The sequence below is a fragment of the Triturus cristatus genome, chromosome 2_2, assembly GCF_964204655.1.
Source record: "Triturus cristatus chromosome 2_2, aTriCri1.1, whole genome shotgun sequence".
NCBI lineage: Eukaryota > Metazoa > Chordata > Amphibia > Caudata > Salamandridae > Triturus > Triturus cristatus.
Window position 1 is genome coordinate 669,425,707 of NC_140582.1, and position 14,929 is coordinate 669,440,635.

The window sequence follows — 14,929 nt, forward strand, 5'->3', positions numbered from 1 at the left end:
TGGGAGACTAGCATTTTCATTTTCGTGTCTTTCATGCGTCTTTGTTCATGATCTTGTTCCTCTCTAATTCTATTGTGATGATACTGTAACATTTGTAACATTTGTGATGGGGTGTTACCTTGCCAGGTACTCTCGAATTTTAATACTCTATTCTTTACTTGGGGCAAGGAATTTTCAACTAATTTTGTCACAAACAGATGTGGGTATGATTCGCTACTTGCTTTTATGCCACTATTTATACCAAAACATTTTTCAAATCGTGCATAGAAATCACTAGTGTCTTCATCTTGCTTTTGTTTACAGGCTGAAATTGCACCCCAGTCTTCCTTTTTCGTGGTTAATAAACGTGGCAGTACCTGTACTAGTAAACCTGGTAGTGCTTTAGTTTTGTCCCCAAGCCCCGAACCTGGACCTCGGGCCTTTTCTTCATTTTCTAATGCTGTCCAGTCTATCTTTTGGTCTCCCACCTCCCACTCTTTTTCATTGAGTTTTTCATAAATGCCAGCAGGCATCAATACCTTTAATATGGTCATAATGTCGGGATAGGTATACTCTCCCATGAGTAACATGTCTTTAATTTCTCGGTGGAAACCCGCTGGGTCTTTGACATGACTGGGTACCACTTATCTTTCTTCGTGTAGGCGTTCTATTTCTTTACGGATCTTTCGGCACATGGCTATTATACAGTTTTGCTTATCATGTCTCCCTTCTGATATATTCTGGCTCCATCTGTTAAGAATTTGCATTGCTTCCGGGTCTACCCCCGGTCGGTCTTGATTTCTGATCACACAATTTATGAGGAAACGTAACAGTTCCCCCTGTATTTCCACTTTCTGGTATTCCATAGCTCTGTTAATACATTCAGAATCTCGCCCTGTTTGGACAAAATGGTATATATTATCTAGATGCATAGTCATTCCTGGTAACTTCCCTAAATACACCGCGGCTCGTCTGATACGTAATGATGCCAGGGTCATTTCGTCCTCTTTTCCGGGCACAGGGTCATATCTACAATCTATAAGAAGTTCCTTAAGCGTACGGGCATTTATGAGTTTGGGGGTACGTGAATGTGCAGATTCTTGAAAAGTAAGTTTATTTATTCTGGGTGGCGTAGAAAAAATGTTGGTAGCACCTCCCGTAGCCCCATCTGGGGTATCGGGCGTGAAAGGATTCGTTGAACGCGATACAGCAACTATAGGTGTGGACACAGCTATGGAAGTAGCTGTAGGAACAGATGTGGAAACAGATGTGCTTGCCGGAACTTGTGTCAGGATTTGGTGCTGTAGAGATACAGATACAGGATCTTGGCGTTGAACCTCCCCGGCCAACGGTCTATGTGGGGCGGGATTAGCATACTCGGGAGCTGCGTCATCTAAATATGAGGAAAGAAAAACATCTTCTGCGGTTCTAGGATGCCCCTTGGGATGTATCTTTATTGGAAATAATGGGGGTGGCAAGTCTTTTGGTATCCCCGGAGTAGCCTTAGGTAATCCTTCGGCCAGAAGGGGATACATACCCTTCATAAGGGCATGTCTTTGTCTGTCTACTTGTTCTGATTTCACTCGTGCACCTTCTTCAATTAATAGATTTTCTCGGACTTCATTTGAATTCTCTTTACTCTTCTCTTCCTGTCTACGTGCTTTTTCTGTACGTCTATACGATTCTTTACGCCATAATTCAATGGCGTCTTTCTGTGATTGTCTAGCTTTCTTTTTCCATAATTCTTCCTCTACTTTCACGATGCACTCTGCATCCCAGGTCCCAGCCGCGGGCCACCTCTGACTTTCTGGTAATTCCTTAGTGTAGTCTACCCATAAATCAAGAAATAATATAGCGTCTAAGCCGTGTTTATGATACATGAAGTACCCTGGAGTGTCCCTAGGAGGAATAGGAACAGCTTCTTCGAGTACCCCTTTTCTAGTTGTGATCTGTCTTAATTTCGAAAAGAGCGGCATATTGAGAACTGATCTGATACTTGATCTTGAACAAACTTAATACAGTAATCACAATAATGAACAGTCATTCATACCACAATATGCAGAACGTACTAAAAACATTTAACATTTAACATTTAACTGAGCAACAATGATGATGACGATCTAAGGAAAACTTAATCACTAAACATAATACTCGACTTGAACTGAATTATTCTGAATTTATATACTTGATATACTGGATATACTGCTAAACAGTACAGATACACTGCTGAAACAGTGCAGACCGGATTTGTGTACCCAAACCCGTCTGGACCGGCACAACTTATGTGCACGCCAGAACGCCTCCCCAGTAATGGTACTCACCGGGTAGCTCGGAACGGAAGGCCTCGGAAACTGAACTGAACTTGAACCGGACTGGACTCGACTCGAACACTTCGGAAACTGGACTCGACTCGGGACTTCGGAAACTGGTGGGCCTCTGTATACCTCGGATCTTGCTCTCTCAGCTAGGCTCTGGTCGGGATACTTCGCACTTCTCACCGCCTCGTCTGGGTGTTGATCGCAGCCTCAGTCGCCCCCGCTTGACCGGAGGGAGATACAGGAAATCCTGCTGGTACGCGTTATTGTCCGTCCAGCTGTGGCAGGAGACCGGGCCTGCAACGCACCGCCGGCGCGTGAGATGAGAAAGTGTCCCTGTTCGGGCGCCATTCATGTGGTAAATAATTTAATTACCGGGACTTAATTTGATACAGAAACATAATAAAATAGCTCAGTAAATAAGAGGCAGAATCCGTGGTATTAGAGGTTCGGAATGGGCTTTATTCCAATGGTCGATTATAATCGGTTGCTCCAGGTTCCATCACCACGAAGGTTCAGGAAGTGAAGTACATACATTATTGACAATCAATTACTTTTATACAATAGGCATTACAGTGAAGCAAATACAAGAGGCGTAACAATTGATAGTGGTGATAATATATTCGTACGTAGCAAAAATAGGCGTAACTGGGAGTGATTTAAAGAACGTCATCAGATGTGATGTCATAAGAGGGTGGTTACATGAAATAATTTCGCAATGTCAGCAGAAATACTTGGCAGAGATGCGCGCGCAGCAGTATGACGTGTGATTGTCGTGCGACTAGGGGGTGAAGGGGACTTGACATTTAGCTCTACATGTGGCGACAGAAGTCTGGAGGGTCAAGTCAACCTAATCCCAAATCATATCTAACATCCTATGTTTAAAGAACTATGTTATCCAAAAGAGAGGTCTCTTAGAGTAGAATCTTATTCTATACTGACTATACTGACTGTTAGTGCGTGTACAAGCGTCTAAGTGTCTACACTAGATGCGAGGGCAGGAATCTTCCATAGTAACAGGGCTATGAATTACTTGCATGAAGACAGAGAGGCCGGGCCTTTGCTCGGTAGCTGGAAGAATGTTTACTTAAACTACTAGACAGGAATGCATCGGGCAGGGAACGGAGCAGATAATTTCGAAGGTGAAATACAGTTTTTGGCAGACAGCAGGCTGATGTCAGGCTTCGTGAGCCGCGCAGAGAATGAGACAAAGTTCATGGTCGCAGATGCAGGCTCAGACTGGAGCTTTCAGAGGCAGAAGGCAAGAAGAGTTCGATGACAGAATCAGGGCCTACTTGCCTGGACTGTAAAATGGCATAAGTGAACCATATAAAGCCGGTGGCCTTTCATACTTAGGAATGGAATATCCGGCCTATTCATGGCGGATCTGAAAGAGGACATGTTGACGGTGGACGCACATGGGTTTGCGTCTTCATAACTGGAACTGGAGGGAGCATACATGTACTTGTGATTCATACATGAAACCGTTGGGGTCCAAGATAGGGGACATAACTGATCAGAAAAATCCATATTTCCACAGTGCCCCATTGAGAAACTTGAGTAAACAAGACGTCCCTTTCCAATGGTCTGCTGAATGTGATCAAAGCTTCAACAGAATAAAACATACGATTGAAAATTTAACCGAGTTGGCCTATTTTGACCCCAAGTTGCATATGGAAATCACTATGGATGCAAGATGCAAGACCGGTGGAGCTGGGCGCTATCCTTGCTCAACATAATGGTCATTGGAATGCTCAGAGACACATTTTGACCTATGCTCGTGGAAGCCTGTCTGGCACAGAATTTACTTATTCTCAGCTAGAGAAGGAGAGTCTGGCTGCAGTGTTGGCCTACGAGCATTTTCATGTGCTGTGTCACCTACAGTTAGTCACAGCGGATCTGTATCTAAAGGTACAGATACAGAACAATGCAGAAATTGTTGTCAGTATGCAGGTGTGGCGGCTTCATACAGCTCTGCTCAGTCACTTCCGGGATGATATAAGGTTGTCTCGAAACCATGTGGCACGTCTGGCAGCAAAAAAGCAGGAGCTTTTCTTTGACGATCTCTGAAAATAAATGTGGCACATGGGAAAGTTCTAATGTTGAGGAATCCGCTGTTAGATAGAATATCTACCAGAAAGAGCATTATTGATGCTAAGTAACTTCTTCTTTTCTACAACAGTTGTTTCTATGAGTATTCACTTTTGTTTTGTGCACATGAAGTTTATGAATTAATTGATTCTTGTGCACTCAAGAAAAGGATGCTTATTTCCGAATCTAAATCCGTGGTCACATGTTCTAGATTCTTTTTGCAATTTGGTAGTTTTTCATCATTGAAATGTTTATTTTTTATTTTTTGAGCAGATTTTTTACACCCTCTGGGACCTCTCTCCTTTGTAGCCATCTTGTGGTCTTCTTATCACCGCTTTTATCTATGATTTCTTTTTCCATGGATCAAAACTAGTGACTTTGGGTGAATTTATTTTAAACCTTCATCGAAACACATTTAATGACATATTTAAATGTGATTAACGCAACTCACCAGTGGCAGCTGACACAGATCTGAGGTGGCGAGGGGACGTTAGAAAAATAAAAATAAAAATGAACTTACCTTACCACCGCATCTTCCCTCTGTTGTCTCTCTGCGGCCCGAACAGAAGCAGGAAGCAGTAAAGCACACAGGCTCCCCAATGCCAATCACAATGCATAAACAATCCTTAAACAATGACGACTTGCTATTTCTAAGTGTGCTGCAGAATGCAAATAACAACTTCCTGCACATAAACAATCATTCCCTGAAACAAAGGCACCCTTGCACTATGGTGCCTACGTTGGCGCCAGGCAGCTAATTTCAGTGCCAGTGATAGTGAAAACACGTGTGCGCCATATTGTAGGAAACACAGCGCATCCCTGCGTTTTGAAAATGTCAGAGCACAGCGCTGCCAAATTTACCACTGCTCTGTGCTACAACATTTTCTAGCAAATATGCTCCTTAATGCATCAGTTCCGATTCACGAAAGGGAAATGAAGGCTTCATAGATGAACTCCTTTATGATGCAGAAACTGTGTTGTCTTCGATCTCACTGTCCATCATCATTGAGGCAAAGTTATGGATTGGCGTCGGCATCGAAGGGCAATGCAGCTGCTCTGATCAGTGCAAAGTCATTTTTGATGGTTCTGGACAGCAGAAATCACTTTTCAAGGGCTCAGGACTCGATTGGCACCACTTGGCAGGGCAGGACTCACAGATGCAGTCCAGGTGCTATTGCAGAGTTGAAGTGAGTCTTTGATGGGCCTGAGACTTCAGAACAGGGGGCAAGCCAGAAAGCTCTTGGCGTTAATGTAAATGTTAATGTTACGGATGCTTAAAGAGCATTTGAATACCCATCGGTGTCTTGGCACTCGCTCTGCTGTCCATTGAGATGGAGGACACTCAACAGATCGAATAGCCAGGTTTTTAAGGCTTTTTGAAAAGTTACAAGATTTGGTGAAGAATATAAATTGAGAGGCAGGGACTTCCAGGCTTTGGTGGCTCTGAACTCAAACTTCTGCCACCCCAGGAGGTTTTGTTAAAACCGGGGATAACCAAACTTTTGGATAGAGCTGATCGTATGGTCCTTCTTGGGATATGCCAGTTAAGACAACTCTTATCTGAACTCAGATTGTTCAACACTTTTTGGTGATGCATAGTGCTTGAAAGACGATTCTCTGTTTGACTGAGAGCCAGTGCAGTTTCTTGAGTGCCTTGGATGCTGACTGAAATTTGGGGATTTTGGGAGCAGTCGAGCAGCTGAGTTCTGTACCGTTTGTTATTTATTTAATAATCGTTGTTGCATATTAAGGTATAGACTGTTACACTAGTCAAGTTTTGCAAGAACAAGCAAAGTAACAACTGTTTTCTGATGGTCAGCTAAAATCTAGAGGATACCTTTTTAAATGGTTTTTAGGACAGAAAATGCAGAGCAAATCACAGAGTTTACATGGTCAATATAGGACAGTTTGCTGTCTAATATAACCCCTAAGTTGCGGGCTTTCTTGGCTGGGGCCGGGAGTGGACCCAGGTCTTGTGGCCACCAGTTCAGGGACCAAAAGGAGGTTTGATTACCAAATAGAAGAAGCTGCATCTTCCCTGAGTTCAGTTTCTGACAGTTTTTGCTCATGCAACCACTGACTTCTAACATGCAGTCGTGGAATCTCGGTCCTGTTTTAGTGTCATTGCTGGCCAGGGAGATGATAATTTGAGTATCTTCGGCATAAGATGTGAGGGAAAATCCAAAGGACCTTATAAAATTGGTGAGGTATGTGACATAGATATTAAACAGAGTTGTACTCAGCGATGATCTTTGAGGGACCCCTCATTGAAAAGAGATGGAAGGTGAGACAAAATCACCTAGGGCTACAGATTGTTCATGGCCGGTGAGAAAGGAGATGAGCAGATCCACTAGCTAGGAAAGACAACTGAGCAACAACCTATGGTTAACCGTTTTGAAAGCAGCTGATAAGTCGAGTAGGAGGAGTAATGTTCTTCCTCTTTGATCTACAGAGATTCTTACCTCCTCTGTGGCTTTAATGAGAGCTGTCTTGGTACTTTGTCCGTATCTAAATCCGAATTGGGTAGAATTCAGGAGGTTACTGTTTTCAATGTATTTGGTTAATTGTTTGTTCACTGTGGGTACAGGTGAGATGGGTTCAGTCCTTGTCCTCAGCAGGGTAGAGATCTGCAGGCAGCAGAGTACCACAACAAAGCCAGAAAGCAGTTTTTCCAGAGCAGCAGTCAAGGAGAGGGGCAATCCTTGTAGCACAGCAGTCTTTACTCGTGGCAGAGCTGCTCACAGGTTCTGTAGTGTACTCTGTTGATAGGGTCAGAGCCACAATACTTATACCCAGATGTGACTTTGAAGTGGAAGTGATTTAGAAGCAAGCCCTTGAAGTGCACAGGTCTCCCTTTCTTCCCATCCCTGGCTCCAGACTATCAGTATGAGATAACCAACCCTTTGTGTGGGAAAAAGGACACTGCCTATTCAGGTATGTTAACTCCCCCTCCCTGCCCAGGAAGACCTATCAGAATGCAAATGAGTTCTCTGTCACAACCACCCTTCCTGTGTTTGTGGCTGTCTCGAGGGAACGCACAAAGTGTAGCAGTCACCCACCCCATATGTGTATTGGAGACAGGCTGCAGCACACAGAGCAGTAAGAGCAGAGAAATGTCCACTTTCTAAAAGCGGTATTTCTAAAACAGTAATGTTAAATGCAACTTTACCAGTAAAAAGGATTTATAATTATCATTCTAAATACATGAAACATGATCCAGCTACTCTTTTCTATTCAGGAATTACAGCCCACAAAATGTACTAAGAAATTCCCAATGCAAGCCTATGAGCGGAGTAGGCCTCACAGTATTGAAACATGAATTTTAGTTTTTGGCAATACCAGGACATGTACAACTTAAAAGTACATGTCCTACCTTTTAGTTACAAAGTACCCTGCCCTTAGGGCTACCTAAAGCCTACCTTAGGGGGTCACTAATGTGCAGTAAAAGGGGAGTTTAATGCTTGGCAAGGGATTTTAAATGTCAAGTCAAAGTGATAGTAAACTGCACACACAGGCCTTGCAATGGCTGGCCTGAGACAGGTTTGGAAGACTACTTGTGTGGGTGGTATAACTGGTGCTGCAGGCCACTAGTATAAGTTATATCACAGACCCTGGGTATATGGTATACCACTTTACAAGGGACTTATAAGTAAACAAAATATGCCAATTGTATATACACCAATCTTACTTTGTTTAGGGGAGACGCACTTGCACTTTAGCACTGGTCAGAACTGGTAAAAGTGCTCAGAGTCCTAAGGCCAACAAAAAGATACAGCAAAAAGAGGAGGTAAGTAGGCAAAACATTAGTGGGAAGACCACCCTAAGGAGAACATGACTTACAGCCAGAGGAGACGGTAGTGACATCACATACCCATTGACCTTAATGACATCTCACAAAGACATTTTATGACCTTTGACCCTGAATCTTCTCAGGCAGTGATTTCTCATCACATTTACCCTGTTGAATAGACAATAACTGACACCTCTGAAGTTCCATAAGTACATTATTACTATCACAACACAACACAGACAAACCTCAATTTGAGATAGTCTCTACATTAGTTTGCTGATATGATCTTTCAAAGTGGGGGAGCTTAATACAACCCTTAATTGTAACATGTTAGTAAAGCGAGCGAGCCAGACTTCTTCTGGGATGGTTCTGGTGGTTCCTTCCCATCAGACTTTTTTATAAAGCATGGTCAATAATAGTGTATTTTAAAGCACAATTTTCACATAAATTAGCTAAAAAGCCGTGGACTCTGAAAGGGTACTTAATAAATATTCAAATCCTTTCATGGTGAGCCAAGCCAATAAGATCTGAGGCTCTACAGAAGTTTACCTCATGTTATTCAAAACATGCTATGTGTGCGCCCCCCATTCTGCCAGGCACATCATTTTTTCATGGATTCCCCCCATTTGCCATGAGTGACTCCTTGCGCCAAAAAGTTCATACAATAGGTTTGCCAATAATTCTGTACATGTATGTCAAAATTAACCTCTACTATGTCAGGGCAATCATTTTTTCATGGTTGCGCCCCTCCAAAAGGCCACGAGTGTCCTCCTTTATGCCAAGAATTACCTCCAATGGGCCTTTGCCCTCATTGTTCCACAACTCCCCCATTTGTCAAGAATTACCTCTACTATCACTGGTATGCCATTATCAGAATTTTGTCACAGGTACCTGTCATACTTAAAATTGCATCCAGTATGCCAGCTCTAGGTTTTTGTCATGGGTGCCTCTGTAAGACAATAATTACATAGTATCCTAGGGCCAATGGCAGACATGCAAGCCTAGCACCCCATTCTCACTCATGCTCACTTAAATTCACTCACTCACAATCATTTTCACTCATTCATTCTCACTTACACTCATGCATTCTCACTCTCTTGCACTAACACTCACTTGTTCACATTCACTCACTCTTACTCTGACTTACTTACAGTTTCTCACACACTCGCTCTTTATTCTCTATCAATCTCACTTTCCATCTTGTGAGGTCAACGGTTGCAAGGTGCAAGCCACTGGGCTTGCAAGGGGCATGCCAGGGATCGCAATTCTAATCCCTTGTGATCCCTAAATGACATCCCTTGTTGGAGAGTTATCATTTTGTTTTAACACAAAATGTCACATGCATTTCCTGGGCAGTACCAGTGTAACTGAAGCTATGATTTTACTATTTCTGCAGCTCGCCATGGCCAACCTGATTCGTGGGAATGAACTTGAGTTGGCAGTCTGTGTGGGAACAGTCATAGGAGAGAGTGCATCACAAGCAACATATTATGCACTTGAATTACTAGCAAGGAAATGTATGACGGTGACAACATGGTAAGCTACTCCATTTAAAAGGAGATTTTTTTCCTTACTGATAGTTTGCTTTATTGCTGAAGATGTATTCCAAATAGTGAGCCTCAGATGCTAAAGGAGGTTCTCAAGCTTACAATTGGCGCCAAACTTCAGGGTTTGTGACTGCAAAAAAATACTTATTGTGATGGAAAGGTGACGGAAAAGATTTCCCAACTTGCAAAAGAGTTTCTGCAACTCACTTTGAATCGCAATTAAGAAACAGTGTGAAATGCCTTCCTATTTGCAATGTGCAATAACATGTATAAATAGTTTATGACACAGTGGCAGTTGCAAATCATTGATCAAATACCTGAGTTGGGGTTAGTATCTGATTTGCACAAGGAAAACTGTCTCACAGCAGATACTCTGGGATTTGTGTTGGGCAGGCTCAGAAGGGATAGAGGATGCTTTAAATAAATTTAATGTTACCCACTTGAGAATGTCAACACAAGGATGGAGTTGTGTTGTATTCTGCAGGCCACCATCTCTGTGTTCGTAGCCAGTTACAGGGTATTGCAAATAGTGACCTTATTAAAATTCATTAGGCAGTTTGTTTTACAAACAATGGACATTTTGGGCAGCAATATGCCTCTCCTTGTAGGCATTTTATGATACCATCTGTCGCATACTCCCCGGCTTGGTAGCATGCAGAAGATAAAGCCACACATGGAGCTCTGTAGTGCACGTCTTTGTTCTTCAGAGTGCAACCGTTAACTGCAAGTACTGCATCATAAACTTTATTAACCACACCCCCAAAATATTAAGTCATTCTCCTATGGAGACTCTTCATCTCCCCCTTTGTTAAATAAAAAGTACAAATATTACATAAATACATTATAGTTCCTCAATGAGTCATCGAAGTGATTGAACCAATCTTCCAGATCTCATTGTGTGAGATTGATGAGGCATAGGAGAGAGGCCTACCTCAGGTACAGGTGATGCAGAGGCAGGTTTATGAATTGGACTCTCCGGACTCTCATGTGGACATGTCTCACTTCTAACATCTGGAGCCAATGAACATTGATTCAGGTGCTTGAAATGTGACAAGTCTCCTGTGATGGACTTTACAGAATGGTGAGCAGTCACCATATGTCCTTTGCTTATCACAACCTTCAGTGGGTCAGCATCAAATGGAGCATCAGACTTGCTTTTCCATTTTTGTTTGACCAGGACCCAGTCTCCTTTCTTGAAAACTGTGTCCAGAGTACATCGGTATTTGTCAGAATAGACCTTCATTTTGCACTTGTGACAGGAATCCGTTGTACGGATCTCATCAGCATCTGTTGTCCTGTTAGTGGTCAGTTGTGGCAATATTCTTCCCATGGCTCTCCCAAACATCAAGGTGTTGGGGCTTTCACCTGTCGTGGAATGGGGAGTTGAACTGTAAGCACTAAGGTATGAACATAAAGCTGATTTGAGGTCACTTCCTTGTAGCGCAGCATGCTGAACTACTCTCTTTAGGGTGCCAATGAATTGTTCAACAACACCATTTGCCTGTGGCCAGAGAGGTGTACTTTTCTGATGTTTAACATTCATATTAGTTAGAAAGTCCATAAACCAGTGGCAAAACAATAGCCTCTAGCTCCAGGGGGTCCCCTCCGGCCCTGTGCACAGGCAGCGGGCCCCTAGCATGAGAGCTTCTTACTGGGTCCGGAACGTGGGGGAACCCCTTCGGGTACTTTGCTGGGTGGCCCCCTCAAGTTTCATTACGGCACTGCCTTAAACTCAGCTAATGAAAGGTAGGTCATTGTCAGACTTAAGAATGGAGGGAACACCCCATGTTGCAAAAATGTCATTTAATGTCCCTATTGCTTTGTTATGTGTGGTTGAAGATAGGTCTTCCACAAGGGGAAATCGTGAGTACTCATCAATGACTACCACGCGATGATGTCCATTGTTGAGGGGTTCAGAAGATACATAACTAGTGAATGCTGTGTTTTTTGGGAGATAAGCAGTTGCACAAATGAGAGGCCTTTAGTTCTCTTTCAAATCTTTCATCAAGGCTAATAAACCAAACTCTGTCTCGGATTAATGACGAAACTGCCATGATGACCCTCGTGTGCTAGTTCAATGACTCCTTGTGTCAGACTCTTGGGAAGGACAATTCTTGCAACTCGTAATAAAATGCCTTCTTGAGTAACAGAAAGTTCCTCTCACTTTTTTGAACTTTTGATATTTAAAGTCATCTGTAAGAGGTCGAGTATGTTTCCTCAGGATTGTTGTGCAATAATATCTTTGAGGGCAAGCATATCTCAGTCGGTGTTCGTAGCAGCAGAAATTTGTTCCACAGATTCAGCAGTAGGCGTGCTTGACTTGACTATGAATTTAATATATGCCTCAGCAGCTTTATATTTTGTACTGTGAAACTGAAATGGTACTCATGAAAAATAGTCAGCAGGATTTTGATCTTGCCCTGGGCTAAGCACAATAGTTTAGCCATAATCTTGCAGTTGCAACCCCCACCTTTCAATACGAGGGGGCATCTTGGCTTTCGGATTTCTGAAAATAGTGTGCAATGCCTGGTGATCAGTGACAAGGGTGAAGTGGTTTCCATATAGAAACACATGGAAGGGTTCACAAGTTCACACTACAGCTCTGCTTTCTTTCTCAAGTTGGGAATAAGCCTGTTCAGTCTGCAACAGACTCCTGCTCACATAGGTCACAGTGTGTCACTGAGCATTATTGTGTCCATTGTGCTGAGCAAGGATCGCTCCTAGCCCCACCGGGGTTGCATCTACCACAATTTCAGTATGTAATTTTGGATCAAAATAGGCCATTTCAGTCACGTTCTCAATTGCATGTAAGATTTTCTTAAAGCTCTGATCACATTCATGTCACCACTTGAACAGAGAGTTGTGTTTTGTAAAATCTCTCAATGGGGCACTGACTGTAGCAAAGTCACGAATGCTCCTGGAACAGTAACTGGCCATTCCGGAGAAAGATTGCAGCATGGTCACAACCTGTGGGGGACAAGTGGATGATAAGGCTTGCACTTTAGCAGGATTTGCTGTCTTCCCCTTCTCTGAGAAAATATGTCAGAAAAATGTGAGTTTGGTTTTGTGAAACTCACACTTTTGTGCATTCAAATTGAGACTTGCGTCAACAAATAAAAGGCATACTAGTGTAAGAGCTTTGTCATGTTCCTTTCGAGTGGCCCTAAATTCCAGTATCTCATCACTGTAATTAAACGCATGTGTGACAGTCTGTATTATGCAGTGAATTACATCCTGAAAAAGTTCTGCAGCTGACCACATCCCAACATGAAGGGTCATATTTACAAGCCCCAATTGCCACCACAGCGTCACTTTTCAGGACCTTGTAGTGGAGATAACGGATTTGTCTTATTTACAAGGCAGCATTAGGCTACTTAACGTGCCTAACGCTGCCTTGTAAATAAGGCCCCCTTTCACGCTACACTTAGAGTGAAAGGGGTGGGCAATGGGTATTGCGGTGGACGTTCCACCGCAACACCCATTTATTTTTACGCTACCCCCTATTTAGTAGGGAGGCGCAAATAGGAGGCAGCGCCAAAATTAAGACAAGGGAAAACCTGGTCTTATCCTGGTGAAACAAGGAGAAATGTTTAATTTCTCTTCGTTTTTGCTTTTTCCATGTATGCTGCATTGGGCAAACAGCAAAACGCCATTGATTGTTTATGTGCAGGATGCTGTCTCTTCCTCCACATAAACAAACATTTAAAAAAACTGCCGTTCTGCAATTTCTATGTGTGCTGCATTAAGCAGCACACATAGAAGTAACAAACGCCATTTAAAGATTGTTTATGTGCAGGAATGGAGACCTTTCTGCACATACACAATCTTCCCCTCAACGCAGACACCCTTGTACTATGGTGCAAGGGTGGCTGCGTTGGCGCTAGGCTGCTAAATTTAGCGCCAGAGCAAAGGGAAATGCAGGACTGCACCACATTGTTGTAAATATGGTGCAGCCCTGCTTTTCTGAAGTGGTGGAGTGCAGCGTTAAGCCAGGAAGACACACTGTGTCACTTCTTAGTAAATATGCACCCTGGTCTTACCCTGGCGAAATGAGGAGAAATGTTTAACTTCTTCTCGTTTTTGCTGTTTCCATGTGTGCAGTGTTGTGCAGCACACATAGAAACAGTAAAACACTATTGATTGTTTATGTGCAGGAGGGTGTCCCTTCCTGCACACAAACAATCATTTAAAAAAATGACATTTGCAATTTCTATGTGTGCTGTATTAAGCAGAACACATAGAAGTTACAAAACACCATTTAAAGATTGTTTATGTGCAGAAAGGGACACCTTCCTGCACATAAACAATCTTCCCCTCAACACAGACACCCTTGCACTATGGTGCAAGGGTGTCCGCGTTGGCGCTAGGCTGCTAAATTTTGCGCCAGCACAAGGGGAAATGCAGGGCTGCACCATATTGTTGTAAATATGGTGCAGCCCTGCATTTCAGAAGAGGCGGAGGGCGGCGTTTAGCCAGGAAAGCTAACGCCGCGCACTGTCACTTCTTATTAAATATGCCCCTTAGTCTTTTATATCTGAGCAAATCTACATGGGTCAAAAAGGTAGTAATGTACCTGCAGTTTTCTTCTAGTTCAATTTGAGTATGAAGTAGTAGTGGTTTACAAATCGCACCTCCTATAGACAGAAGTAAGCATGGGTATAGTACAGTGATCGGCAAGCTTTTTGGCTGGTACTTTTTCGGAATCCAACACTCTACTACCCAGGATGCAAACAACACTGGACCATAGTATCCACTGCATATATTGACCATCAAAGGAAGATACCACAGCACTCAAGTAGAAGTCCAAAGAAGTCAAAGTCCACAAAATAAGGATTTGTGTGAGGTAGATCCAAGTAGATGATTTTATTGGAACGTGGAAAGTACTGTAATCCCCAGTGTATACGTGATCACAACAGCTGACATGTGTTTTGTCACAGTAGTGACGTTTTAAGGCTGAAATAGCCAAAGAAAGTTCATGCCGGAGATAACTGCTGGGAGCATTAAAAGTCCAAGGAGAAGTCCATGGCGTTGTTGGAGTCTGACTTGTTAGAATTTTTGTGCAGGGGCCCACTGTAGAGTAGAAATCTGTGTGTGGATGGGGTCCAATGAGTCAAGCCACCTTCAATAAAAGAAGGAGTTCTGAGATGTTCCCCCAAGTCGATTGTCCAAAGAGTGGAAATAAATTGTGCCCAATTGGCTCACTATAA

At 42.9% G+C, this 14,929-nt stretch overlaps 1 protein-coding gene across 4 annotated transcripts in view; it reads left to right on the forward strand.

Annotated features, from left to right (window-relative positions):
• WDR17 (WD repeat domain 17) overlaps positions 1-14,929 on the forward strand; it is a 1,003,384-nt gene that overhangs the window by 712,503 nt on the left and 275,952 nt on the right. For all 4 annotated transcript variants that reach the window (XR_014978161.1, XM_085641859.1, XM_085641857.1 and 1 more), the window contains one exon: positions 9,572-9,711. Coding sequence is in view for 3 of the 4 variants with exons in the window: in XM_085641859.1 (XP_085497985.1) it covers positions 9,572-9,711 (140 nt within the window). In the remaining variant the exon portion in view is untranslated. The remainder of the gene's footprint in view (positions 1-9,571; positions 9,712-14,929) is intronic.